The sequence below is a fragment of the Aplysia californica genome, unplaced genomic scaffold, assembly GCF_000002075.1.
Source record: "Aplysia californica isolate F4 #8 unplaced genomic scaffold, AplCal3.0 scaffold00279, whole genome shotgun sequence".
In the NCBI taxonomy this organism is placed as follows: Eukaryota; Metazoa; Mollusca; class Gastropoda; order Aplysiida; family Aplysiidae; genus Aplysia; species Aplysia californica.
In genome coordinates this window covers 69,987-82,985 of record NW_004797549.1, presented here as the reverse complement: position 1 = coordinate 82,985, position 12,999 = coordinate 69,987, and the positions used below count along the sequence as shown (strand labels likewise).

At 40.0% G+C, this 12,999-nt stretch overlaps 1 protein-coding gene across 1 annotated transcript; it reads left to right on the top strand.

The window, feature by feature from the left end:
* The first annotated feature begins 2,271 nt into the window (after window positions 1–2,271).
* On the top strand, window positions 2,272–5,128 carry LOC106012166. Its single transcript, XM_035970524.1, has 2 exons — window positions 2,272–2,784; window positions 2,863–5,128. The coding sequence occupies exon 2, from the start codon at window positions 2,891–2,893 to the stop codon at window positions 3,863–3,865; it is 975 nt and encodes a 324-aa protein (XP_035826417.1). The 5' UTR covers window positions 2,272–2,784; window positions 2,863–2,890; the 3' UTR covers window positions 3,866–5,128.
* Window positions 5,129–12,999: the final 7,871 nt, after the last annotated feature.

Below are 12,999 nucleotides of genomic sequence, written 5' to 3'. Positions count from 1 at the left end.
CTTCTTCACTTTCGGTCTGTTGTTTCTGTCAATCCATCTTGCTCATTTCTGGTGTAAAATGGCCATTATCGTGTCCAGTTATTCATCTCTGTTGCTTTTGTCAGTCGGTCTTGCTCTTTCCTTGTGTTAACCCTTAAACCCTATACCGCTGGTCAACTTTATCTGTCGAGAGCAGAAAATATCGATAACGTCATAAGTGCAGTTCTACTCCAAGAATTTGGAATTTTTACAATGAGTGACTTTTCGCTGCCAGGCCCATCAGACCGCAATATTTTTGGCTTTTTTGATTCTGAACCAGACCCATATGATGATTCCTAGTCAGATATATCAGTAGATATGACTGTTGAAAACAATAGCATTGTTTCGCATAACATCGATGATAATATTGACGATAATGGAAGTGGCAGGGGATCAACGCTAGAGCTGCCAGAGACTAGATCTACGGCTGGGTCTAATGATGCTTTGACTGCAGTGGAGTTAAGGATCACACTCAAGACTTTACTCATAGAGTTGGTCCTGAAAACCAATGTTTTAACTCCCCCCCCTCCTCCCCTTTTGTCCAGACTGTGCATTCATATATACATAACATATTCAAATTTCAGCAAATTAGTAAAATCTGACAACTATTTAGCAATGCCCACCGAGCGCATTTTGTTCTGCCGATTTTTGACCCCCGCCGCGGGGGTGTTTCGTGGGACGAGCTAACGCAAAGGTTGTTGTCTTCAACTCGCTCTCACGTTGCTTCTCGTGAATGGATATGAATGAAACTTGGCAGCCAATCAGAAAAGAGGCCAATCTCGCAGTGTTTAGTTTGACAACTTTGTACTCATTCAGTAACCCGTCGAAAACGTTTGCGAAAGTGTTCAATGTGGTGCGGTTTGAAGATTTTCTGGAGCTGTGATTTGTCAAACTGACTGGTAAGTTGTACACCATTTTTCTTTATTCCCTTAAAATGTGGGGGTAACTACAGGTAAAACGGCATTGCCATTTGCGCATGCTGGGTGAACGACTGGCGGCTCGGAAAATTCCACCGGTGACGTCATCAGCCATGGGCCGCAAAACGAGGCCCGGTTATATGAACTCGAAGCGGGGGGGGGGGGGGGGGAAAGGACATTTGAACACCAAACGGGGGGTTGATAACTTGCATTTGTGTCGCATTTTAGTCACAATACAATAGATGTAGTCATTTTTATTTGTTTAATTGCATGAGAGAAGAATAGAAACAGAAAAGGAAACATCTTGAGAAGTGATATGACCATTGTGTTTGCGTTATGAAACCCTATCTCCCCCCTCTTGTGAAAGCACATACTTGGACTCGTCCACTTTGCTGTGTTTCGAAAAGTGAGGTAGTAGGAGGTCAGAAAGATTGTTATTATAGAGTGTGATACATAATTATTAAAAATTCAGTCCAGTCTGGGAAGATGATCACGTTCTTACATTGCTATCGTTCACGCGTGCGTACATGCTCGCGTGCATGTGTGTGTGTGTGACAGAAAGAGAGAGAGAGAGAGGGGTGGGGGTGGGGGGGAGAGATATAAAAATCTGTTTAGTACGAGTTTTTTTTTTTTGTAGCCTACACATGCGAACTATTCCCATGACTTATATATTATCTAAGCGCATCTTAAATCTACCCTACAATAGGACACTGTCCCACAATGGATATACACAGAGACGATCTTATTGAAAAATACGGGGCCCCTGCCACTACACTACTAACAAATGGCATCGTTTTAGACATGATTAGAGAAACGTCAACAATGAAATCGATCACCGCAGCCAACTGGCTTCTGAAATGGCTTCAAAATGAGTCAGTTCCTGCCAAAGCGCTGCGGTAAAAAATGTACAACATCGGCAAGAAGGCGTCGAAATTGAGGGGTGCTCCATTGCAGAGGTTTAGGGTAGTGGTGGGCGGTACCGGCGAAATCCAGTGTCAGTACTTTCTCGGCCGAGAACCGCCAGTACCGGCTCCGGTACTGGTACTGAGAGTGACACCAGTAGGTGACGTCACAGACTTCGCGTCTTGCGTCTAACGCCACGATCAGCGCCGCCCGCCCCCCCCCCCCCCCAAACCCCCCCACACACACACACATCAGTCAGAATTGGAGAGGCGAACTGTGACACAAAATACCTTTGAAGTTTGCCGCCGCATGGGATTAAATTTTGCAAGCAGAATTTTAAAAATAGTTATCGCCGCTAAAAATTGATTTCATTTTCGGAATCAGCGTATCAAATAAGCAAAGTGGCTCGCGTGGAACCTGATTTGAAGCCATATTTTAAATTTAAGCAAACACTTCGTTTTTGATTGTCAATTTTGAATCTGAAGTCCTGTATCAAGGTCACCCACTGCGTTGTGCATCTGACGCCCCAGCTGCTAGACCTAAGCCTACACACTGCACACTTCCCGTGGCCCGGTAAGGAAAAAAAACCTCGTCTTCGTCGGCTCCTTCTCAGAGCCGGTATTAACCGTTGCTGTTGGCTCCATCCGAGAGCCGGTACTGGAGGCCTTGTGCCGGTACTGACACCTCCTTCGGTAGAGCCGGGAGTTCCGATACTGGGTACCTTAACCTGCCCATCCCTAGTTTAGGGAGGATGTATTCATACTCCCTCCCCCAACTCTGCTGTCTGTATCGGTCCCCTCTACTTCATCTGAACCGGCCCCATCATCAGACCCATTTCTGCTCTCACCGACCCATCTACTTTATCTGAACCGGCCCCATCATCAGACCCACTTCTGCTCTCACCGACCCCTTCAACTTCATCTGAACCGGCCCCATCAACACATAGGCCTCACTCATTTTCTGAACCGGCCCCATCAACACATAGGCCTCACTCATTTTCTGAACCGGCCCCATCAACACATAGGCCTCACTCATTTTCACAAGATCCAATCATGCGAAAGAGAATAATCACACCGAAGAAAAGGGCGAACAAATTAACATATGAAATCGCGAAAAAGGAGAAACAACTGTCTTTGATGGAAAAGAAATATGACGAATTGAAACAGGAAATGATAAAACAGGCAAAAATGAAAAGTCAGTACAGTGTGAAGAACATGAAGAGAAGGGAAGAAAGAAATGTTAAGCTCAGGATGGGACTCAGGCAGGAGAAAAGCAGGTTGACTTCGCTAATAAATAAGAAGGAAACAGAAAATGAGTTTTTGAAAAAGCAGCTGAAGGAAAGAATACAGGAAAATGCCAAACTCAAGACGAAGATGTTCAAGCAGAGGAAAAAAGTGAGAAGGTTGCTGAAGGAGAAGAAGGCAGCAATTGCAAGAGCGAGATACCATGGAAGGAGACATGACACAAAGAAAGCTGAAGAGCTGGTTGAGGAGGAAAAAGAAGCAGAAGTTGAGATTGAGACTACAAACACAAAGGGAGAGTTTACAGATGAGACAAGATTTTGTGTGATGGATTTGACAGGACTGGAAGTGGCTACAGGAAAGATTGGACAGGTGATGGAAGCTGTTGGATCATTTTGTAGAGTGAAGTTTAGTCAGCTGCCGAGTAGGACAGCATGTCAGAGGATTGTTGACGAGGGACAGGTGTTGGCGAAGACTTTCATCAGGAAGAAGGCACTGAAAAGAAGCAAAGGATTTGGTATGCATAAAGATGGAACAACAAGGAAGAAAGTAAAGATTCTGGATACGTCGATCAGTACGGAAGAAGGAGAAGCATACTGTTTGGGTTGGACATCAGTTGTGTCAGAGACTGGACAGGCAATAGCAGAGGAGAGAACAGAAAAGTTAGGAGAAGTCATGGGAAAGTCAAAGGAAAGTGAAAAGATTGAGATTTTAAAAAAGATGAAGTATTACATGAATGACAGGGCAGCGAATGAAAAGAAGAGCAACAGGCTGTTGGACGAATAGAGAGATGAGATGCCGGAAAGACATGGAGAGCAAGCGACAGATGTGCAGCATCTACACTGTGCGGCGCATGTCTTGCTAGGATTTCACAGTTATGTGCTCACAGCCATCAAGAAGTTGGAATTCATTCCAAAGGGAGAGGTAAAACAACCGGTGGCTGTGATGCTGAGAGATGCATCAGGTTTGTTGGGCCCTGTGGGGGATTACAGAGGACTTAGGAATGAGTGGGGAGCGTACTGTCTGGAGAGAGAAAGGAATGAAAAGCTGTATAAAATCCTACAAAGACAACCGGTTCAATGGTCTCTTTGAGGTTGCTGCCCAGGTATTCCACCATCATGAGGGGTGGATGAGGACTTCATCAAACTTTTGGAATCCCATAAAAACATAAATGCAAAACAAACCCGTCTGTACGACGCCCTTTTGGATCCAAGTTTGATTCTTTTATCTTTGTGTTTAGGATTTTTTTTCTCATTCAGTCACTGGCCCCTTTTGGACAATGGTAATCTCTCCAAAGTCAACCTACCTGGAATTCAAAGACCTTATTCAGAAGCTGAAGGAGGACTTACAACATTGTGTCACCAACCCCGTACGTAGGGTGTCCAGGAAGAGTGTTGTTGAGACAAGTTTGGAGTTTATGGCTCGGGCTGGAGGACGGTATTGGGTCGTGGCTAACGGGAAGGAGGTCCAGAGAAAGTTTTAAAAATTTCAATAAAGGAAGAACAATGACAACGGTCAGTCTATTCTGCATTCTTTCTTCAATTACAAAGTGTGCATGCTTTTACTAATCCAGTTCTCTACTTACATTTTTGTGAGAAATTGATCCTGAGCATTGCTTAGCAAGGAGGAATCTTTTATGTTGCCAAATTCCTTTCAAATATTATGACTTTGGGAGAAGATATGACTAATGTTCTTTATAAATCTTTAAAGAATACCACCTTTTTAACCTGTTAATGTCTTTACAACGTAAAAAGTATGATAGATATTAGAAATCTGACAGTATGACTAGATTCTGCATTAAAAGCTGCACTAGACTGCCAAGTTTCATTTACATAACCCGAGAAATAAGCGAGCTATGATGAATTTTCGTCTCAAAACACACTGAAAACCGCCACATTTTTACGAATAAATGTCTTCATAACTTTAAAAGTATGATAGCTATGAAAAAACTGAAAGCAGGACTAGATTCTGCACTAGAAAATGTACTTAGTTGCCAAGTTTCATTTACATACTCCGAGAAATGAGCGAGTTATGGCGAATATTGTCTCAAAACTCATCGAAAACCGTCCCATATTTTGGTTTTTTTTCCTTATATAAAAGTGTACCAAAAATTAATTGATTAAAAAATTCGTAACTTTTTTGTTTATTGATGGATTTCAAAAATTCAAAAAGCCCCTTGCTATGTGGAGATAAAGCTACAAAATGCACCTATTTGCAAACAATTTCTGAGAAAAAAAGATTTTTTATGGTCATTTCTAAACTGTTCCTGGCAGCCTGCATACAACTAGGAAAGATATATTATGCAATTTTTTAAAACACAAAGCTGTATAAATATGTGGTTAGAGATAAACTTCTTGTTTGGAATAAAAATGATGACAGCTAACACGTTCATTCTTAGTTTAAATGTGTTGGAAATATGCACGGTCACCTGTGAATCTTTAGAAATCAGAACTTTGTCAGTTACTAACGAAGTAACCAGACAAGCTGCTATGTCCAGGGTTTTTTTAGTCTCAAGAGCAGAAATGCGTACTTTGTGTGCATTAAATGATAATTATCATAAATAGAAGGATACACCTAAAACTGTACGGTAAAACGTACCAAAAATTAAGTCAGCCCAGACAGAGCGGGACAGGGAGCTGACCTCTGTGACCCCGACGTGATAAGGCGCTCGGCGGGGAACCTCCCGCTGCAAGTAAAATTCCACTGCGGGTGCAGTGTGTGGGATGGACTGAGGCTTTTTACTGTTTATATTTTTAAGCTGCTTTTTCTTCACCTTTATTTCTTCCCTTGATTGGGCAAATCCGTCTCCTAACATAATTAAAGTTTTATTTTTAAAAAAATGTATTTCAATGTCCATCAATGCTTGAGACCATTCCTCAAATGTACCCATTTCAAATTCTTCACCTCTTTTCCTTTCAAGCTCAGATATACTACATGTACTTTTGTTATGAGTGACATTGACAGAATTTTTGCCATTGGCTGACATGGCGTCGTCAGGCTAAACTTTTGGCGTCCCAGTTCTGTGTATATCGATTTAATTAAACACGGATGTGTAAATGCCTTGTCTTAAAAAAAGGAGAGTATTTTTTTCATCTTAAGGTGACTAATAGAATAATTTATATGAAACTGTACAAGTATTTAGTATAATTAATACACACTTGCATCTGTAATGTAATGGGTAGGGTCTATGCTGTTGCTTGAAGAAGATGTGAGTTCGATTCTGAAGTTGGGGAACGAATTTCTAGAGCCGAGATCGAAGAAGAAGAAGAAAAAGAATTTCTTGAGTAGCTCTGTCGGTCTACTGTCAGGGGGGTGGGGAATGGCAATGACATGCAAAGTCACAGGAGACTGCATTGTAAATAATCCAGCTTGGGTCGATAAGAGCTTAAAATGTTTACAATCATTTGAATCAGTCGGCATGTTTGTGTATGCCGTGTCTTTATAATTATAACTTCCTCGTGTATGAGTGGTTTGCACCTTCTTTAATATCAAACATCTGTCATCCTTATTTCTCCCCGGACTTTTCGTTGTATGTTCATTTCTGGTATGATTTTAGATCTCCGGCTCTTATATAATCTCCGGCTCTTATATGACATAATTGTGCTGCAAGTGCCGTAAATCTCTTACTAAGACTAAAAGATAACTTTCTCGCCTTTTTTTCCCCCTTCTGTGTCACTGATTGGGATGGAGGTTCCCTGTTTGATTCTGACAAGAGACACTCATGTGTGTGGAAGTGAACTGGTTATCTTTCTGATGATTTAAAAAAAAAAAAAGTTTTGTATATATATTGGATTTGATACACTTTTAATACTATTTCCACATGAAAGGTGATGGTAATCTCATCCTCATTATTGAATGTGGGTTTATCATGGTTATAAAGGGTTTCATAGTTTGTCATATATTCATTTCTTCATTGCGGCTGTTCATAAATTGTATCATAATTCTTGGCCAGGGTTGAGTGTGTGTAGATGTGGATGCTCTTTTCCACCTGGGGGTCCCGTGCAGATGAGTGGACTGCGAGCTACATTAACTTGTTAGTCCTACTTTAGAATTACAAAGTTCTATCTGACATTTCTGGCCGTTTCGAGTTACTAGGACCATGAGGTCGGAAACCAAATGTTCTATCTGCTCTGTCGAAATCGTAAGATTATTCGGAGTCGTTGTCAATATATTCAAAGAATTGCATTTGAAAAAAGCTTGACATGATGTGGAACTCAACATCTTTGATGTCAAATTTCTCAAAACTAGGTCCTGAGCAGATAGAACCTTGTAATTCTGAGGTAGCGAAGTGTCAGGCAGTCTTGATTCACAATAATGATTAATTAATCATAGTCCCTGGGTGTTGCACAGATGATGTGTCAAGCTTAGCTTTAACCCCTTCCCTGCCAGGTTCAAGACTACCCGGTTATAGACAGCGGAAGATCTTGTCAGTATGTTAGTTTTTTAGTGCCTATAAATGGCTGCTTGCACTGTATGCTTCCCGGGAAGCTGAGAATGTTTCTGAGTGTTCTATGGTCTGCTGGGGTAATAATATAGTGTAAAGCGCATAGAGCCTGCTGTTGAGCTGGGATATGCGCTATACAAATGCTATTTATTATTTAAAAACAAGAAAGTAAGACAAGCCTGGCACTGAATGAGTTAATATGAAAAAGGTGCACCATGCTGTGAAAAATTGCAAAGTCTCTTGTTTAGTCATATGAACGATGGTATTACAATTCAATAATGCTAATAATGTTAGCTGTACTACTAATGTTGATAATGCTAATAATGTAAGTTATAATGATGATGTAGAGCTTATGATATCATGTGATATGGATTTGATCACATGTCTTGGGTTTTGTGTTTCATGATGTATTTAGAGGTTCATGTATGTGTACACTTGTATGCTTATGGGTGTGTTTTTGTGTGTATGCTCACTCAAGATTGCATTTGACTAATTTGAGTGGTATTTTTAGATTGCAAGAGGTTATTTTATGTATGTGACCTGTTGGGTCAAAATGTCTTAGAGGCAGTGCACACTGCACTTCAAGTTTCATAAAATGTCCATTTGATACATTTGATGGCAGCCAGGTCTTTCCTTCTTGGAGGGGCAATATCTACTACTTTGGCACAGCTGGGTCAAATCTAATCTTCCAAAATCAAACATATTTGATTTTCTTGGACACTATTTGATACTTTTGATATATTTAATGAAAACCACCAATCAAAAGGCACAGTGCTTTGTGAGGTCAGATCTTTTGTTTGCATGCAGAATCCCACGGGCCCAAATGGACTTTTGGGTCAAACTTGATAAAGCGAAGAAGAGGTTACTTTCATATGCACAGGGTGATAAAAAAACGACTACAACTTTTTTTCTAAATATCTCTCTCAAAAATTTTTCTTGAATGCTGCAATTTGGAACAGACATAATTCATTCAAAAGGAATTTGACATAAAATCCACGAAGAAGAAATTTGTTTCGAAAACGGAAATGACTTAAAGAAAAAAGCACCCAAAAACGCAAAGTTCACCAATTTTAAAAATCTTGTAAAGTAAGTCGTGAAAAGATTGATTGACTTTTTTTTCTTTTTTTTCACTTTGACATTTAATTTTCCATCCCTGTGACATTTAAACAATATTTAATTTCTTTTTACAGAGTTTAAGAAAACTAACGATTTCATTCTGAAATTCCTACAAGCAGTGCTCTACATGCCCTCCTTTATACTCGACACATTTTTAATGCGTCATTCGAAATGTTCAATGGCGCCCAAACACATGGACCTGCTATACCATCAGTTTAAAGAGCTATATACACAGTACATATTCAGTATGAAGTGGCTTCTTGAGACAATAGGGAGTGGGGTGCCCAATAGACAGCATTTTTGAGTTAACGTCAGGGTGAAAATGGGCTTTGCACTAAACCAAATTCATAGAGGAAATGATCCCGCTTTTCAAGACCTCAGGGTGAAAATGGGCTTTGCACTAAACCAAATTCATAGAGGAAATGATCCCGCTTTTCAAGACAATAGAGGAATCATGAACACATTGCCATGCTCTGAGACATGTCATCTCGGCCTAACGAAGATGAAAATGGTACAGTCGTAGGTTAAGATCTTACAATAGAATGCAGACTGTTGAGGTGTAGGAAAGTCCTAGCTGCAGATCGTCAACAGACAGACATCTCTTGGGACTTGACTACTGAAATTGGCACCCTGATGACGTTTGAAGGGCTGTGCATGGTGCGTGTTTGACCTGAAGTGGTCATTTTTTAAGGAAATTTTAAGTTCTGATTCGCTTTAGATCCAAAGTGATGACGCCAAAGGTCTTGAGGGCACCTAAGCATTCTTTCCATGCCGTGCGCAGAACTTACGAAATGTCTGGGATGGTGAGCTTGTGGACAGTTAATGTTCAATACAAAAAGCTCTCTCTGCTCTTTACTAGACTTAACCATCATCTCAGCAGGCAAATGAAATTTTGGAAAATAATATCTGCAGACTTCTATTGACTTATTAGACTGCTGTAGCTTGCAGTATTGCGCGATTGTTGCAACTTTTAGTGGTAGACCTAATGCAAACTGGGGCGTCATGCTATGAAAATGACGATGAAAAATAAAGTTGAAAATGGGTGGGTTTTTTTTTAATGCACCATTAGAGCAAAACCATTCAATGGACTTCTCTAAAATGAATGTCAGACAAATTCCTTTTGGCTTCCAAATGTTATTGTTATGTTCAAATCTGAAACGCAAAACTTCAGTATGGAGGAAGATATTTACAAACAAGTTGTAGCTTTTTTTCTGGATCACCCTGTCTGTATATTGTTTACACAGGGGCTGCCATTAGTCGGCCTGATTTGTTCTGATATTATTAGGCAGACAGACTTTATTTGACCCGTGAAATTTTGCTCTTACATTTTACTTTTTTTTTTCATCCACAACTGAACACACTTTTGATACAGAGTCAGGTATGATTGTGATCTGTGTCATCCTTTCCTTTCAAGTACAAGAGATGTCCTCTTCTAATGCCTAGACAGTTTGGAAGGGGGGAGAATTAATCTTTATTTGCCACAAAGGAATGGCATTTGAGTATTTAAAACCGACATCTGTTGTGTACAGTAATGGTTAAGAGCTGAGTCATGCATGCAGAAAACATGGGTTCAGTACCCGAGTGGAGAAGTTTTTTATATTTCAGTGTTTCTCATCTGATTGCAAACACGGTGACAGTTAGAGGTGACTCAGCTAGCCTCTTATTAATGTAAACTTTGTTGACGGAAGCGTGGAGCATTAACAATTATATTCTGCTGTCGCACATAAATAAGAACTTGTGCCATAGTTCAGTTCAATAGTTGCTCATTCTGTTTCTTTTAATGTGTCGTTATGAAAGTAACGGGTTGGCATTAGTTAATGTAATTACAGTCGAACACTAGTTACTCGAATTCGTCATGGATTGGAATAAGTGTTCAAGATTTCCGTAATTCGTCATCTCGGTGAAAGCCCCAAATACAAAGAAATTGAGAGAAAATCAAGGGAGGTAAAGAGAACATTAAAACAATTAACGTGTTGGCTCCCTTGATGAACATGTTGACAGTGTGATTGTATGAAGATGAAAGTGGAAAGCAGAAAATCTCACGTGTACACAGCCGACTCCTACATGATTCCTTTCCTCTGATTTCATTGGCTTATAGAAAGTTACACCTCTTGTCATCCACACCACTCTCGTCCCACAGCATGATTGCACGTGTGGCGAGCCAGTCATGCGGTGCGGTCAGCATCACTCCCAAATCCCCTTCCCTGTCCCCCCCCCTTCCTCCAGCCTCTCGTGGGGAGACAACAGCCCCATTAAAAAAAACCAAGCAACACCTACCCGCTGCCAGAAAGGCTTAAAAGATGGGTCTTTAGTTGAAAATGCAAAGTGGATTTGTTCGAGATTTGAGGGTTGCATGTTCCGAGTGATCGGGAACTCCGTGAAGTCAATACAAAGAAAACATAGGGACTGAATTGAAGCATTATGTTCGAGATATCCGAGAATTCGTGATTTTCGTGTTCAAGATCTGTGGATATTAGGCTTTTCGCTGTTGCAGGTGGTAGACCAGAGTTTGATTCCCATGTTGGGAGGTTTGTTTTATTCAATGTTTCTGTCTGTCTGCTTGAATGCAGTATCTCATTGAGACTGGATTGGCCTTGGCATACAAGGTTGAAGCAGCCAGCGTCTTAAAAAGTTCAAAATGTTTTAATGATCTAAATTATATTGAATAATGAGAAGTAAAATGTACACTCTATCAAAATTTGAGAGACCGGCATTTGTGGTGCAGCAGTTAGGTACTTCACTGTCACATACAAGAAACCTGAGTTTGATTCCTGAATGAGGACTTTTACTATCTTGACCTTTGTGCTGGAATGTTTTTCAGTCCGGGTTTGCCATGACAGTGACAGGCAGGGTCGAAGTCCGCCTCCTAAACGTCTAAATTGTGCCGATGGGGGCATAAAAAACACTTATATTTATTTTTTAAAAAAATTAATCTGGGAAGTGTGGATGGAATTGCTTTGTATTTGTATGTATTTCAAGTGTGATAGTCCACAATCTCTTCAACATCATGCCCATGTACTAGTACTAATTTGTGATTCAAGAATAAGGGTGGTCTAACTTCACTTCTCCTAGTTCTGCAGAAAATTGAATTGTATTTTAAAAAACAATAACTCCACAAACTATAAATTAAATTTTAGATTTGATGATAAAATGCATAAAAATAACTTTAAAAATATGCAGTAGAGTTTATTTGAAAATGAGATACAATAGAGATTTATCCAGCAGGAGTGATTATTCAATTTTGATCAAAAGTGAAGGTTGACCACTTTTACTCTTAAGATCACATTTGTTGGGTGTAGATAAATCATGCAGGGATGCCAAATATCTGGTTTATCCTGCTTTTTCAGGGGTTTTTTTTTCTCCAAAAATCATTTAGCATCCCTGAAGAAGAAGGCCACTGACATAAGGTCCTTCTTCTCAAGACAGAAACAATATTATTGGAATTGATACAACAAAGCACGATACACTGTAAAGGAAAGGGGAGAGGTAGGAGAGATGTTTTTGTTTGCTTATTGTAAAACTTTACAAGGTTCGTTTTAAGTGAGATGTGATACTCCGCTCATTTTGAGTTTCTTTTTTTACCAAAGTCATTTGGCATCCCTGATTTTGTATATGTGCCACGACGCGGTGGAATCAGGCGCTTGTCAATATTTTTTGGCACGTGGAGTTATGGGTATCATCTGAAAGCTATTTGCCTTCTTGCTCCCAATGAAAGAAATATAATTTACGATTGAAGGAAGTGAGGTCGCCTGGTTTCAGTGGTGAAATTAGCGAGAAAATAGCTGTCAAAGTTTGGTAACTCCAATAGCTAAAAAGTCTTTGAAAACTGAAAAATTACATGTTTTGTGCCTTTAATCAATGTTTTTCAGTAAAATTCACAAGGAAAAGTTTTTAATATGGATCTAAAAGAGGTTAAGCCATAAAAGTAAAAATACAATAAAAATTTCCATGACGAGCGCCTGATTTCACTATGCTGCCTCCCATATGTTATATAATATATATATATATATATTGATATACATAGTCCATTCTTTCTGCTTTCTTCCATTTCCAGTTTTGATCATGTGGGGGTCTTGCAGATTGCAATTTGGTTCCCTGTTTCTGAAGCTGGTACTGAATAAAATATTATCTGGAAGTGCTCTGTGTTTCTTGTTTGCTCTGTGACAGCCATGTGGGCATCCGAGGAAACGAGCAGGTAGACGACCTGGCGAAGAAAGCTTCATCCCTTCTGCTGGGATCAACGACAAACACTCTCCCACAGACTGACTTTAGAAATAAAGTCAAAAAGTACACCTCCAGTCTGTGGGAGAGCCACTGGGAAAACCAGAAAAATAAACTATATGAAATAAAACCCAAACTA